The sequence below is a fragment of the Podarcis liolepis genome, assembly GCF_965112155.1.
Source record: "Podarcis liolepis genome assembly, chromosome: 10".
Lineage (NCBI taxonomy): Eukaryota > Metazoa > Chordata > Lepidosauria > Squamata > Lacertidae > Podarcis > Podarcis liolepis.
This window is the reverse complement of record NC_139562.1, coordinates 10,165,611-10,181,334: the sequence shown is the minus strand read 5'-3', so window position 1 is coordinate 10,181,334 and position 15,724 is coordinate 10,165,611. Positions and strand designations below refer to the sequence as shown.

Sequence of the window (15,724 nt, the reverse complement as noted above, 5' to 3'; positions counted from 1 at the left end):
GTGCAGTTTTTGAGAGTCAAGTCACTTACCAGCCTTCTCTTCGGCTTTATCAGGGGGCGGTTCTGCCCATTCATTTTATGATACAGTCCACAGGCGTTACACAGATAATGCCCCGTACCATCTCTCCTCCATAGGGGGGTCGAGGTAGCGCCACAGTTTACACACTCCCTGCCTTCTGGAAACAAGAGGGGACACAGTTCATTGATGGACAGCAAGGGCACAAGAAAATTAACAGGCGGGGGCGGGGAGAATCGAAAGAGGTCTTAGCAATTTCTCCACCTAGTTCAGGTTCCCCTTCCAAACTAGGGCTGGTGAATCTCTAAACTTCACTCTCTCATTTCTCCAACCTTAAATTCTTGTTCCCCACATTCCTGCAGCGGTTTGTGAATTTTTCTTTAAAGTTCCCGTGAAAAATCATCAGCATTTCAGTGCAAATTTCTCCTGTAACATTTTTCAACCTGGGCTAGGTGAATCTCTAAACTTCACTCTCTCATTTCACCAACCTTAAATTCTTGTTCCCCACATTCCTGCACCGGTTTGTGATTATTATTTTTAAGTTCCCATGAAAATTCATCAGCATTTCAGTGCAAATTTCTCCTGGAACATTTCATATTCTTTCTGTATAAAATTTTGCCAAGCGGACACAGTTTTGCAAGAGATTCCCCCTAACAGAATGTGTTTCCTATTGTTATTCTCCCTAACACATGCACTTTCAGCCTACTTTCCCCTACTATTCAGGTTTTCGTACGAGTTGTTTGGGTGGAGAACCACATCGCAACATTCAGGGAAGCGCAAATTTCAAAGGGAAGCCGACTTTCCAGTTCACATATTGTTTCAGAAAATGTGAATCAGGTAGATTCACATTAAAATCTGGACTGAACCAAATTTCTCTCCTGTCCCAACTTCCAACCCTCCCTGGTAAAAGGCAAGCACGTCGGGAAAAGCTGGGTGCAATTAGACCATTATGCTTGCTGCCCCATTTAAAAAAAAATCTAGCAGGACCAGTGGTCAGGGATTGTGGGAATTGTGGTCCAAAAGAAGCTAGAGACCCAAGTTCAAAAACCCTGATTTACGTTAGGGGTGGAGCCATTTTGGTTCAGTAGTACATTGTGCACGTTATCAACACTTTATATGCGAAGAAATAACTGAAAAATATACCCAAGACTACTATCAAACCTTCCACTTGGTCTTCTGAATGTTGTATTCACTCACTCCACTATAATTTAACAGCTAAGGGGGTGGGCTTTCTGTTAGGTTCAAAATATAATAGAAAATCATGTAAGCTGGACCTGCAGCGAAGCTCACATCCACACCGTGAATTTAAAGCAGATTTAAAACGCATGGCTTTCTCCCCAAAGAATCCTGGGAAATGTTGTTTATTTAGGGTTCTGGGGGTTGTAGCTTTGTGAATCCAGTTGCCTGGGTTCTTTGGATATGATTTGGATGTGACCAAAACGTTGCGTCATGGAGCATTCTTGCTCAATGTGCCTGCCAGCCCCTTTTCCAGAATATCTTCTTGCATTCCCCACTTCATCCCACAGACACTCAGCAAATCTGTGACCTCTGAGCATGCTTGGCTTTCAATGAGTTGTTTGGGGGAAAGTTTCTCCTTAAAGTTTTTTTTTTTTAAGGGCTTCTGAAAACCTTGGGATTCCCTTGAACCTGCCGATACGTCCCTCTTGCGCACAGGTGGTGGCAATTTGACTACATAACGATCAGTGCTCAGAGATGCCGTTGCCATTAATATGCATGGGGTAATTGTCTCCCGCAAGATGTTGTCAGTAGTTCAAAATATACATATCTTAGTAGCTGCAGGGAGAAAATGACAGCCTGTGCAATGCATGCTGCTTTAGTGTTTGGGTGCATGGATTTAGATGTGCAGTCACTAGAGCAACATAATGCTTATTACATCTAGGGGAAGGGCCCATAGCTCAGCAGTCTTGCATGCAGAAAGTGTTGGGTTCAATCCCAGGCGTTTCCAGGTAAGGCTGGGACAAAACAGCACCTGAAATTCCATGCCACCCCCCCACCAAGTGTCCTTAGTTTCCAGGGTCAGTCCTGGATTTACAGAAACTAGTTTCTGATTTGATCCCAGAATGTCCCACTTTTCCTTAGGTCGTCCCTATTTTCTTCAAAGAAATGTTGGAGGGTATGGAGTTATGCAACCCCCAAGCCAATGAAATAAGTAACTATACAACCTTTAGAAGACATACGAAGGCAGCCCTGTTCAGGGAAGTTTTTTAATGTTTAGTTTTTGTTATGTAAGAAGCTGCCCAGAGTGGTTTGGGCAACCCAGTCAGATAGGCGGAGTGTTGTTGTTGCTGCTGAATAGGACGTCCCCATTTTCATTGCAGAAATGTTGGAGGGTATGTGAGAATTGCTGCCAGTCAGTGTCAACAACACTGAGCTACATGGATCAATGGTCTGACTCAGGAGAAGGCAGCATTCCTATGTTCCAACTGCACATCATCACCGCATGCTCAGAGACTGTTGTGCTAGTAACTAGGGGAGAAGGTTTAGCCTTGAAGACTGACAGACGGTAACAGCTCACACCAGCAAAGGTATTCCCCTCAAATGCAGAAGTGACAAAATAAGAACAATTATTTCCTAAGGGCAGGTGCCAGGAAACAGCCTCCTCCTGTAAACAGAGTCCATTTGAGCATAACTGCACTTCCTTTTCCAAATCGAAGTGTGCTCTGTATTTTAATCACAATTCTATCCAAAATCTGGAGATAGATATGGGAAAGAGAATCTATGGCTCTCCAGAGGCTGTCCTATCAGCAGGTAGCATGGTCACTGGTCAAGGATGATGCACTCTGTAAATCCCAAGAATGTTTGCTCAGCTCTGGGACTCAGAAGCCTATCCAGATAAGGCAGGTCACTTTTCTTAAACTTGTTCCCATACCCTCCAACATTTCTCCGATGAAAATACAGTGGTACCTTGGTTCTCAAACTTAATCCGTTTTGGAAGGCTGTTCCAAAACCAAAGCGTTCCAAAACCAAGGCGTGCTTCCCATAGAAAGTAATGCAAAATGGATTAATCCATTCCAGACTTTTAAAAACAACCCCTAGAACAGCAATCTAACATGAATTTTATTGCCTAACAAGAAGATCATTGATCCATAAAATGAAAGCAATAATCAATATACTGTACTATAAAATAAATAAGACGGTATTGTAGATGGTAAAAATTAAAATTAATTTTTTTTCTTACATGCCCTGATGATAGTCATAGTTTGGATGGTTTTTTTTTTTATCCATTTCCACAATCAATCAATCAATCAATCAGTAGCTGAACTGGGTTCCACACAGTCACAAAAACGAAGTCACAAGCCACAGTCACAAGTTAGTCCCATAAAACGAAGAACAAGTCACAGTAAAAAAGAGAAAAAGCCACGCAAAAAAATAGCAAAAACAAAAGCTCCAAATATCATCTGTGTGTTGCGTGGGTGCTTGGGACTCAACAACCAACAGACTCAACGGGAAACCTCTGATTAGCAGCGGGGTACTCAATTTACAAACAGAACTCAACAGGAAACGGAACATGTTCCACTTCCAAGGCAAAGTTCACAAACCGAACACCTACTTCCAGGTTTGCAGCGTTCTATTTTCAAGTTGTTCATAAACTAAGCTGTTCTAAAGCCAAGGTACCACTGTAGAGATGTCTCCTCCAACACCTCTCTGATGAATATAAGGACCTCCTAGTCCATACCCTCCAACATTTCTCGGACGAAAATAGGGGCATCCTAAGGGAAAGCGGGACATTCTGGGATCAAATCAGAAACCAGCTTCTGTAAATCTGGGACTGTCCCTGGAAAACAGGGACACTTGGAGCGTTTATGTTCAGGCTGTGGTTCTGCAGAAGAAGAACGTTGCATAATGATGGTGCGGCCAGCTCAACACAGATGGCACCATTTTCTCAACTGATGGTAAGAATTGGGTCTTCTTTGCTTCCTGGTAGCTTTTGTTTTCTCTGATCTGTTTCACTTTCCATATTGTCAAGTGAGGCAGATCTGTCCCCCATCACCATCCCATCGTCTTCACCAAGATCTCATCATTTCACTGGTTTGTTGGGAAAAAAGCCAGGCAGCTTAACCTCCTTGCCCCACAAAACCCTGAGTTGCTAGATCGAATCATGCAAGAGCTCTGCTTCCCTGCAGGTAAATAAACTAAAACGTGCCCCCGAAAAACACAGCAACCCTCAGCTGCCAATATCAAAGCTAGAGTCCAATAAGGCTTATGCAGTTTTCATGAGCAAGATTTTAAAACTTTGCATGCATTCTTGGTGTTAATGCACAGCAGAACACAGAAGATTGAATACATCCTAATATGGTAGGTTTTACATTTGCATCATAGACTGATGGGAGCATGTGAAAATACCCAGGTCAACGCAGGTTAACATATGCCAGCATTAAACATCTTCCTGTTGTGAATGAAGTTTTAACATACATTTAGGAAGAGCTTAGTGTAAATGTTGTAATAAATGGCATGTAAATAGCAGACACTTTTTGAATGGGCCAAGGAGTAAGAGACTTTTAAACCAAATTATCCTAGACGCAAGTACCTGGACTTATGCTAATACTATTCTAGGCTGCATCAACAGAAATATAGTGTCCAGATCAGGGGAAGTAATAGTTCCACTTTATTCTGCCTTGGGCTGACCACACCTGGGAAACTGTGTCCAGTTTTGGGTGCCACAATTGAAGAAGGATGTTGACAAGCTGGAACGTGTGCAGAGGAGGGCAACCAAGATGTTCAAGGGTCTGTAAACCAAGCCTTATGAGGAACAGTTGAGGGAATTGGGTATGTTCAGCCTGGGAAAGAGGAGACTGAGAGGAGACATAATAGCCTTCCTCAAATATATAAAGGATTGTCAAATGGAGGGTGGAGGATGCTTGTATTCTGCTGCTCTGAAGCATAGGACCCGAACCAATGGATTCAAGTTACAAGAAAGGAGATTCTGGCTAAACCTCTAGAACAGCCTTTCTCAACCTTGGGTCCCCAGATGTTTTTGGCCTACAACTCCCATCATCCCTGACCACTGGTCCTGTGAGCTAGGGATTATGGGAGTTGTAGTCCCAAAACATCTGGGGACCCAAGCTTGAGAACCACTGCTCTAGAAGAACTTTCCGGCAGGAAGAGCTGCTCAACAGTGGAACAGACTCCCTCAGAAGGTTGTAGACTCTTCTTCCTTGGAGGTTGGATGGCCTTCTGTCATGGATGCTTTGACTGACATTCCTACATTGCATGGGGTGGACTAGATGACCCTTGGGATCCCTTTATAATTCTATTATTCTATGAATCGCAGCACAATGCTATGCATGTTTACTCAGAAGTAAATCCCACACTATTCAACGGTGCTTAGGATTGCAACTAGGGATGGAAGTTCCTAGGCTGGTAGACAGAATCTATAACAGTGTCTGACTTGCACTAGAGCAATTTTAAATGTCACTGCTGAGTCTTGCAATATGAGAAATCAAAATGCGAAGATTTCAGAATAGGTGAAATATTATTTGAGTGTGTGCAATATTCAGTAACTGCAAGCAAACTCCTGAAATAAACTGTCCATAGCAAACAAAGAAAGAGATTAAAAGATCTAAGCCCCTAGAGCTTTTTTAAAAAAGAAATGAAATAAACACTGGTCAACAACGTCTATCAGTTTTGAATCTGCAGCAGTTGACAGTCATACATCAGAACTGCAGAACATGAGAAGAGCTGGATCAGACCAAAGCTTTGCCTCACCCAGCATCTTCTTCCCTGCAGTAGCCAATTAGATGCTATCAGGAGGCCCACAAGTACGGCATGGGGACAATAGCCGTCTCCTACTGTTGTCCCCAAGGCAACAGATATTTTACTTCAAATGTGAAAAAACCATCCTGCAAGGAAAGCGTAATGCTCCTGTTAGACAAAAGAGGCTTAAAGACTCTCAAGGCAAATCTTTAAAAATGTAGTATAAACACTGACAACTAGGAAACACTGGCCTGCGAGCGCTCCAGTTGGAGAACAGCCTCGACCAAAGGTGTCATGGACTTTGAAGATGCTCAAACTCAAGACGAAAGGGAGAAATGAACTAAGAGGAATGCAAGTTTGGCAAACCCTCACTGTGATCAACTCCCAACCGGAAACCTATGTCTCCACTGTGGAAGGACGTGTGGATCCAGAATTGGCCTCCACGGTCACTTACGGACTCACTGTTAAAACCGTGTTTATGGAAGACAATCTTATTCGGCTACGAGGGATCGCCAAAGAAGAAGAAGAAGAAGCAACGTTGCTTATAACGTCCCAAGTTCAAAAGCAGAGCTTGTGTCGAGTCCAATGGAAAAAGAAGTCCAGCTACTCCACTCTCATCCGTGAGAAATGAAAGCCGCCTCCCCAAACGTGGGTCCCCCAAAACTGTCAAGACTACATCTCACGTCATCTCTGAGCATTGGCCATGTTGGCTGGGGATGAGGGGGTGTTATAGCCATCAGACTGGGATTCACGTGGGTCCCTTGTTAAGCCCTGCTGCTCAGGTGAATCACCTGAAGTAGGACATTGGTGGAGCCATCTCTGCTGTCAGCAGCACCTCACATCTGCCTTGGATGAGGATGCAGTGACGACACCAACCCATCACTCCAAGCCATGTACTGCTTCTCCCCCTCCCACCCCTCATTGGACACTGGGGTGCTGTTTGGGGGCTTCATTGGGGGTGGGGGTTTGGTGAGATTTTTCCCAACATAAAATACAATAAAAGCCGAAGTAATCTAAAGGAGAGAGAAAAGAAACAAACCAAGAGGGAAAGAAAGGAAGAAGGAAAAAAAGAAAAAAGGGGGAGCCATACCTTGGTTCTCAAACGGAATCAGTTCCAGAAGTCCGTTCGACTTCTGAAAACGTTCGCAAACCAAGGCGCAGCTTCCAATTGGCTGCAGGAGCTTCCTGCACTCAATCAGAAGCTGCGTCGGACGTTCAGCTTCCAAAAAACGTTCGCAAACTGGAACACTTACTTCCGGGTTTGCAGCGTTTGGGAGCCAAAACGTTTGAGTCGCAAGGCATCCGAGAAACAAGGCACAACTGTATGTGTGTATATAATACCAAGCCCTCTATCACAATTATATCTTAATCCTTATTCCACACACAGAAGAGTGAACCCTCCCAGCAATCACCTGGGAGTTTCCCAGTCTTCCCTCAGCCTCACACCCTGAGGAAGCATCTCTAGCCTGCCTCTCATGAAGGTCCCTTCATCGAATGTCCATCACCTTCCTGTGTGTATCTTCATTTATTGTTGGGCAGTGTGTTGTTGATGTTGGGGTTTTGTATCTACATTTCAGATCTTGTTGTGATGTACTGTACATGGAAATTGTTCCATTTGGTTGCATCTCTTTTAATCTTTTATTTACCGGTGACGACTACGTTGTTATGTTGTAGTTACGTGTGTTTCTCTCATGCTGTACGCCGCCATCTGAAACCACTCCAAATGTCAAAGCGGTTTTCTCAACAGCCTTGGGTGGAGAGGGCGGCTGTCGAGGGAAGGGCAAGGCAAAAACCCAACTGAGCATGCAGGGCTAATCCCCAAATATTCTGGATGGTGGACTTTGCGCCAGTGCAGAGTTAAGAAATGGTTCTCCGCAATGCTGTGAAGACAACTTGCAGCTGAGAGAGATACATGCGGAAAATGATACCTTGAAATGGAAAGTTAGAATGTGCTCCATCTAGCTGGACCATTTCCAAACAAACAGAAGCGTATCAGCAAGAAATGAAGGCACTGGTGTTTATCTCCGGCATCAATTTGTAAATATTCTGCCACAATTTATGGAGGATCCCCCTTCGGAGATTACGACCAATATCCATGGAGGTTCCATTTCCTCTGTGACTCTCTCTCTCTCTCTCTCTCTCTCTCTCTCTCTCTCTCTCTCTCTCATTTTTCAAAGCCATTTAAGATTCTAGCCGTCGACACATCCTGCGCCAGCAAATTCAGAAAGCTAATTACGTAGTTTGTGAAGTCGCCTGCCTATATATAGGATTTGCAGGGCAGATCCATAAACAGCATGCTCAAATTCGACTTGCAATTTGTCCTTGAAATAGGAAGGTTCATTCTCTGTTCAGCACATGCCTCTTCCACCACAGAAGAAAAACATTGCGGCTACAGCCAACTCTCTTTCTATCCTTCATCCAAACTCATTTTTCTTCCCCCCCCCCCCTTCTCTTCCAGGACCTCTTCAAAGCAGCCCAGGTCTGCAGCACTCTTGCTACGGCAAAATATAGCAAATAATATGCCAGCAAGCAAAGCCAGCTGCCCATCATCAAAGACCCCCATTTTGCCTTGCTTGTGGAAGGACAAACCCAGTCTTCCTCTGCCTGATACTTTCCAGGTGATTTAGACTACAATTCCCATCATTCTTGGCCATTGGGCCATAAGAGCTGGGGCTGATATGAGAAGGGCCTTTTCGGTGGTGGCTCCTAACATGTAGGACTCTGTATTGAGGCACCTCTGACCCCCCTCTCTATGGTTTTCAGCAGCTGCACCTTTTCCAGCAGATGTTTGGGGAAGGAGAGAGATGATTAGGCAAATGGATTGCTCAGCTTCTTCTAATGGTAATTGCTATTTAATGATTTCTTATGAGCTATGGTGGTGTTAAAAAGGACTGCATTGTTTTAGGGATTCTCTGTATCGCATCTGATTTTGTTTTAAACCATCTTGCGGCTTGTGCAAAGGGTAGGGTATAAATATTCCCCCAAAAAATTAATTTAATTAAATTAATGGTCCAAAACATCTGGAAGTCACCAGCTGGGGAGGCCTGGACTAACCAGTGATGCAGCAATGTAGCTGTTTATTGCACTCCTTGTATGGCTCAGGTGTGTTTGGTAGCCACACCAAAAGTTATTACATCTCCTGTGAGCACTTATTCTGGGTCCTAGGAGTTATTTCATTTCTAACCTGCCTTTCCTTCGAGGCAGCATTCACCACCCTCGCACAACAACCCTGCAAAGCAGGTAATGTTGCAAGGCAGCGGCAAGCCCAAAGTCTCCCAGGGTGCTTTATGGCTGAGTGCATAGATCTGAACCCGGGACACCTCCATCCCATTCAGATGCACTAGCCACTGCACACCACTGCCCCCTTTGCGATCGTGTTATGGAGGATGGCCGGACGAACTGTTACTTTGTCAAACTGAAAGATTTATGGGGCTGATCCAACATCCACTCAGATTAACCCACTTCTTTCCTCTACCTTCCAAAACATCACCCACAGCCTATCAAAGCGCTCTTGGAAAGGTCAGATTGTAAAAATTAAATTTCATTAATCACTGGGAAAGAAGGTCAGGATTGGAGGTGCCTGCCTTCATTCCTGACCATGTCTCTCTGCCCTGAAGCAATGTGGACCATAGCTGTCAACTTTTCCCTTTCTTTAAGGGAAATCCCCTTATTCCAAATAAGATTCCTCGCAAGAAAAGGGAAAAGTTGACAGCTATGATGTGGACAGTCCACAAAATGGGGAGTTATTTCTGTTTCTTCAGTGGCTCGTAAACAAGTCCTCCAAGTGGCATAGCATACAAAGGAAGCAAAAGCAATGATCATGCAGTTAAAAACCCTCAATAAATCTTTAAAATCCAAGCCAGCGTAAAGCCCAAGTACATAAGACCAGCATGGTAAGATTCAGATGTGGCTCTTGACTTGCATGGGCTATTTAACTCCGCATCCAATGCACTCTCATGACTGGTTTGGGAAGCAGTGAACCCGTGACATCGGCCACAGTCCAGGTCTGCTCTGTGCCTATCCTGTTGTTTCTTATGAGATACTGCCTTTTAAGAATATAAGAAGAACCAGCTGCTGGATCAGGCCAATGGCCCATCTAATCCAGCATCTTGTTCTCACAGCGGCCAACCAGATGCAGGATCAGAGCACAAGAGCTCTCTCTCCCGCTGTTGTTTTCAGCAACTGGAACTTGGAATCAGTGCTGCCTCCAACAAAGGAGACTACGTCATCCTGGCTAGTAGCCATCAAGAGCCCTCTCCTAATTTGTCTAATCCTCCTTTCAAGCCATCAAGTTGGTGGCCATCATTTCCCCCTTGGGGAGAGAGTTCCATAGTTTAACTATGGGATGCGTGCAGAAGGAGCTTCTTTCCTTTTTCCAAGCCAACTTCAATCCAAATCGGGGGGAAATAACACCATTGTTGCATGTGTGCACAGCCACTGCTCGTCTTTCTCCTGAAAGACCCCTTAGCTCTCTTCCCACCGACAATTTATCAAAGCATAAGGTAAAACACATCCCTCCTCTTCCCAAGCATGCAGCTGCTGTTTTTCCTTTCCATCTGCTCTTGCAAATAAGAGACTCCTTATTAAATACAGGTAAAAGAATTGAATTATGGTGCTTGAGAGTCCCATGGACTGCAAGAAGATCAAACCTCTCCATTCTGAAGGAAATCAGCCCTGAGTGCTCACTGGAAGGACAGATCCTGAAGCTGAGGCTCCAAGACTTTGGCCACCTCATGAGAAGAGAAGACTCCCTGGAAAAGACCCCGATGTTGGGAAAGATGGAGGGCACAAGGAGAAGGGGACGACAGAGGACGAGATGGCTGGACAGTGTCCTCGAAGCTACCAGCATGAGTTTGACCAGACTGAGGGAGGCAGTGGAAGACAGGAGTGCCTGGTGTGCTCTGGTCCATGGGTTCATGAAGAGTCGGACACGACTAAACGACTAAACATAACAAGGTATCTTTACATAGGTACAAGTGTTTGTGCGAAGGGCTGTACACCCCTTGATTTGTATATTACGTAAACAGGCACACATAGTGCACAGGTGTTGGGTGTTACATGTGAACAGCTACGCGAGTACACACCTTGACAGCGGGATCGCAGATTGCGCACGTGTTGAATGTAATGTGTGAATAACCCCCGGTGTGATCAGAGGGTCAGGCTCAGCCCAGAGAAACCCGGGTCAAATCCCCACTCAGCCACAAAGCTCACTGTGTGACTCGGGGCCAGTTCCTTTTTCTCGATCCAGCAGGGTTGTCGTGAGGATAAAAATGGGGAGGGGGATAAATGTAATCAAGTAAATAAAATTCCTAATTAATATCCCCCAATGAATAAAACGGGATAGACTTTGAAAGGTATCCACCTTGCTTCCTCCTTCCCCTAAGAACAGGCTGGCCAGCCATCCCCATTTATTTATTTTTCAATTAGAGCTTTATCTTCAGAGAAACCAGCTTTTTACAGCATGTTGAGAATGCAGGCGGAGCAAGTTTGCAGAATGATAAAATCGTAGAGTTGGAAGGGATCCCAAGGGTCATCTAGTCCAACCCCCTGCAATGCAGGAATAAGTTGAAGTTGCTCTTGAAGACCCAGGATTAGGGCCAGTTTTTGTTTTTTCAGTTGACAGCACCCTACCTAAGAACCACCAACTCCAGTTACAGCTGCTATTGTGTACAACTTGCTGGTTTCCCAAAGGCATCTGGTCGGCCACTGTGAGTACAGGATCCTGAACTAGAGGAACCATTGGCCTGATCCAGAAGGCTCATCTTATGTGTTTAACCTGGGTTTCCCAAACTTGAGTCTCCAGCTGTTTTTGGACTACAACTCCCATCATCCCTAGCTAGCAGGACCAGTGGTCAGGGATGATGGGAACTGTAGTCCAAAAACAGCTGGGGAAGCCCTGCAAGGATGAGGAAGACTGTGCTCTCTCAGCCTGGGAAAACATGGGCAAGAAGGTAGGTGAATGCTTCCCATCTGAGCATCCTGGAGAAATTAAAGCCGCAGACATAAATTCTGGGCGAGGAAGCTGGTAAGGCAGGCTTGCTTCCAAGTGAAATCGAACTGCATCTTCGACAATCCTGTTTTAATTATTACATTGATCTCTTATTTGACCTAGATAAACAGAAGCAAAGCAACCTCCTTAGATCCAGCCTAGATCTGCCTCTTCTTTGATGCAATCCTGCCCTCCACCCAGTTATAACAGCACTTATGAATATTAGCAGGTGATTCAGTTTCCTCTTATGACAAACGTGCCCCTGTCTGCAAGGGACTCGTTCAGCCAAATGAGTCAATTCGTGGGTGCTTTCAATTGAGCAAACCATCATTCCCAGACAGACTAATCTACCTGTTCAACGAAGGTATGTCTTTCCACAAACAGCAGCTATGCCCAGGTTGCATTTTGGGAAGCTGGGTTTTGAAGGATCACTGCTGTAGTTACTTAGCCAGATGGTCACTGAACCCGGAATCCCCAAACCCCTCAGTTGTTTACTTTCTGCCCAAGAAACCATTCATAAAACCACACCTGATTTCTCAAGCCAGATAAAGGAGTTCAACTTTGCTGGAGACACCATCCTCTAATCAGAAAACCATCCCTCTAATCCAAGGTTAGGCCCTTAGAACTTGGCACAAGCTAACAAAATGAATTTCAATAGGGACGAAGGTATGGTTCTGCACTTAGGCAAGAAGGACCAGATGCGCAAATATAGGATGGGCGACACCTGGCTTACTAGCAGTACATGTGGAAAGGATCTAGGCGTCTTGGTGGACCACCAGCTGAACATGAGTCAACAGTGTGATGCAGCAGCAAAAAAAAAAGCTAACGCTATTCTAGGCTGCCTCAACAGAAGTCTAGTGTCCAGATCAAGGGAAGTCATAGTCCCACTCTATTCTGCCTTGGTCAGACCACACTTGGAATACTGTGTCCAATTCTGGGCACCACAATTACAGAAGGATGTTGACAAGCTGGAACATGTGCAGAGGAGGGCAACCAAGATGATCAAGGGTCTGGAAACTAAGCCTTACGAGGAACGCTTAAAGGAGCTATGTATGGTTAGCCTGGCAAACAGGAGACTGAGAAGAGATACGATAGCCATCTTCAAATATCTTAAGGGCTGTCATCTGGATTATCATTTATTTTTGGACCCCGAGACGCTCAAGTTCTCAAATCTCCCCAATTTTATTTTCACAGCTGCCTTGTGAGGTAGGTTGAGCTGAGTGCTTTGGGGTCACCTAGAGAGCTCCATGAGGATTTAAACCCGGTCGTCCCGCCAGTCCTAGTCTGACTTACATTCTTAAATCAGCAGTGCAGAATTCTTCTTTTGTTGAGGACCAGACTCCCTGGATCAGAATCTGTCAGGGGCTGAATGGCAGTGGCACCATCTCTCTCTCCTGCCACCTGTCTCTCTCTCTCTCTCCCCCTGCCACCCCTTTGTTCTTCCCTTCTCCTGCCACCCCCTTCTCTGATTCTATCTCTCCCCTTTCTGCCTCTTTCCCTCACACCTGAAACTAGGCTGAGTTTCCTCGGGCTTACAGACTTTGCACACCATGAGAGCTGCTACACCACACTGTCTCTCAGAGGAGTGGGGAGGTGAGCCAAGCTGCAGAAGCTCCCTGTATCCAGGGCTTTTGAAAGAGACAGGGTGATTTCCCAGAATGCACACTGTCAACCCTGCTGCACCATTCCTGTCCTACTTGTACTCTACCAAATTATCCCCATTTTACAGAGGAAGAACTGAGGCAGAGCAAGCAAGGGAGCCACGGGTGTGGCGGTGGCAAAGCCATCGTGGTTGGAATGCTTGCATTTTGGCCTCATGGCAGTCTGTGTGGACATGGCCTCTGTTGCGGGTTAGAAGACCTCCTGGAATTTGTTTGGGACAAATGTACAGTTCTCCACTTAAGGGACAGAAGTTCCCTGGCTACCTCTAGCAGAACTCCCCACTGCTGTCTGCAGAATGCTGCAGAGCTACTGTTCAGAAATGGAAAAGTCCTGGGTGCATAAAGAGAGGAGGGTTGTCCTGGAGTTGAGGTTTCCTAGCGCACACAGAGGTGTCAAAACAAATGCATGGATGCCCGTTTCCTGGAGAGTAAAAATCAGACCATGCAGTTCCAAAGAACAAACTGGGTTCAGCCCAACACATTTTGCCGCCTGAGGCTGAGAACCATTTTCCCCACCACCTCCCAATACAGTGGTATCTTGGGTTACATACACTTCTGGTTACATACGCCGCTAACCCAGAAATAGTGCTTCAGGTTAAGAACTTTGCTTCAGGATGAGAACAGAAATCATGCTCCGGCGGTGCGGCAGCAGCGGGAGGCCCCATTAGCTAAAGTGGTGCTTCAGGTTAAGAACAGTGTCAGGTTAAGAACGGACCTCTGGAACGAATTAAGTACTTAACCCGAGGTACCACTGTATACATTAAGCGGAGTGGAGAGGCAGTATAGTCTAATTTAAACAGTGGCAACAGGATCGTAGCAGGCTACGTTGGTGATGGGGTGTTGCATATAGCCCTGAACTCCAACAGAGGGGGATGGCCAAGGAACAAAGACCATTAGGCTCATCTAGCACAGTATTGTCTACACAGGTCAGCAGCGGCTCTCCAGGGTTCTAGAGCACAAACTCTTCCAAGCCCTATGTGGAAATGCTGGGGACCCTCTCCACCCAAAGCTCTATAATCCCTCACACCTGACCAACAACAGAACCGGCCTACTGAGTTTTCTGGAACCACCAGAATATTTTTAGAGGCACCTCTCATTTTCAAGGCTTGCCAACCGCAGACAATTAAACCCACCCCAACCCCTGAATATGATAGGTGCTTCTCATTTCAGGATACTGCCATTCCACAGCATTCCAGACAACAAAAGCCTGCTAAGATGGAGTCACTCACGTTGCCGGGGGGGGGGAGAGGAAACGCATCACTGAAAACAGGGGACAAATCAGGACACAGATTTGCATATGTGCAGACGCTCATTAACAAACAACAAGTGTACTCATCATCGAACCACAATGCGTCTCATGATAGTTGGGTAAGAATGGAACCACAGATCAGGTAGTCTGTCACCTGTCCAGGTACTAACTAGGGCTGGGTGATAGATCGATATATTGTGCAAAACCAGTTTGACATCCATATCACAGAATCACAGGGTTGGTAGGGGGGATGACCCTGAGGATCAACTAGTCCAAAATGCAAGAATATGCAGCTGTCCCATTATCAGCACCACGTTCTAACCAACTGAGCTATCCAGGATGCTGCAATATCAGTTTCATAATTTTTGAGCTGGCTGCATATCTCGAATCGTGATGTGTGTGTCTGCGCACTATGCAAAAATCACAATGTGAGGAAAACCGTGAAGCCAGCCAATGCCACTACTTAGCTCAATCTTTATTTATGCCATCATGATACATCAGTATATCACAATGTTTAGATATGTCACAATGTGGAAAACCAGATATCGCCCAGTCCTAGTACTAACTGCTGATGGGCAGTTCCTGCTGCCCCTCTTTAAACCAACGGGACAGCCCTTCCAAAACAGAGGACTCACTCCAAGCGAGGTCTGTCTTCTACTGGAGAATTGTTCTCTGCAAAGTAGGGCGCATGGCTACCCAAACATCTAGGCATCTTCTTTCTTTGGCCCCAGTGGAGGCCAAATCCCATCAGGATTCGTGAAGCAGAAGGAGGCCCTGTACTAGTTAAAACCAGAGCCAATGACAGGCAGAACCAACTGATTCTACAGTCATACCTCATGTTACGTTTGCTTCATGTTACCTTTTTTCAGGTTGCGTCCCACGGTGACCCAGAAGTACCAGAAAGGGTTAATTCCAGGTTCCGCCGCTCGCGTATGCGCAGTAGCGCTAAATCACGCTTCGCGCATGCGCACAAGCGCCAAATCGCACCATTCACCTGTGCAGATATGGCGCTTCAGGTTGCGGGCTTTTCACGTTGCGAATGGGCCTCCGGAACGGATCCCGTTCGCAACCAGAGGTACCACTGTACTTTTGTCC

The 15,724-nt window shown here is 45.6% G+C and overlaps 1 protein-coding gene across 15 annotated transcripts in view; it reads right to left on the bottom strand.

The window, feature by feature from the left end:
• Positions 1-15,724, bottom strand: part of GATA3 (GATA binding protein 3) — a 76,327-nt gene that overhangs the window by 22,457 nt on the left and 38,146 nt on the right. For 11 of the 15 annotated variants that reach the window (XM_083461424.1, XM_083461431.1, XM_083461426.1 and 8 more), the window contains exon 4: positions 30-175. The exons of 1 other annotated variant lie outside the window; for it this stretch is intronic. In XM_083461424.1, coding sequence (XP_083317550.1) covers positions 30-175 — 146 coding nt within the window. The remainder of the gene's footprint in view (positions 1-29; positions 176-15,724) is intronic. 3 more of the 15 variants (XM_083461429.1, XM_083461419.1, XM_083461420.1) reach the window with 1 other exon arrangement.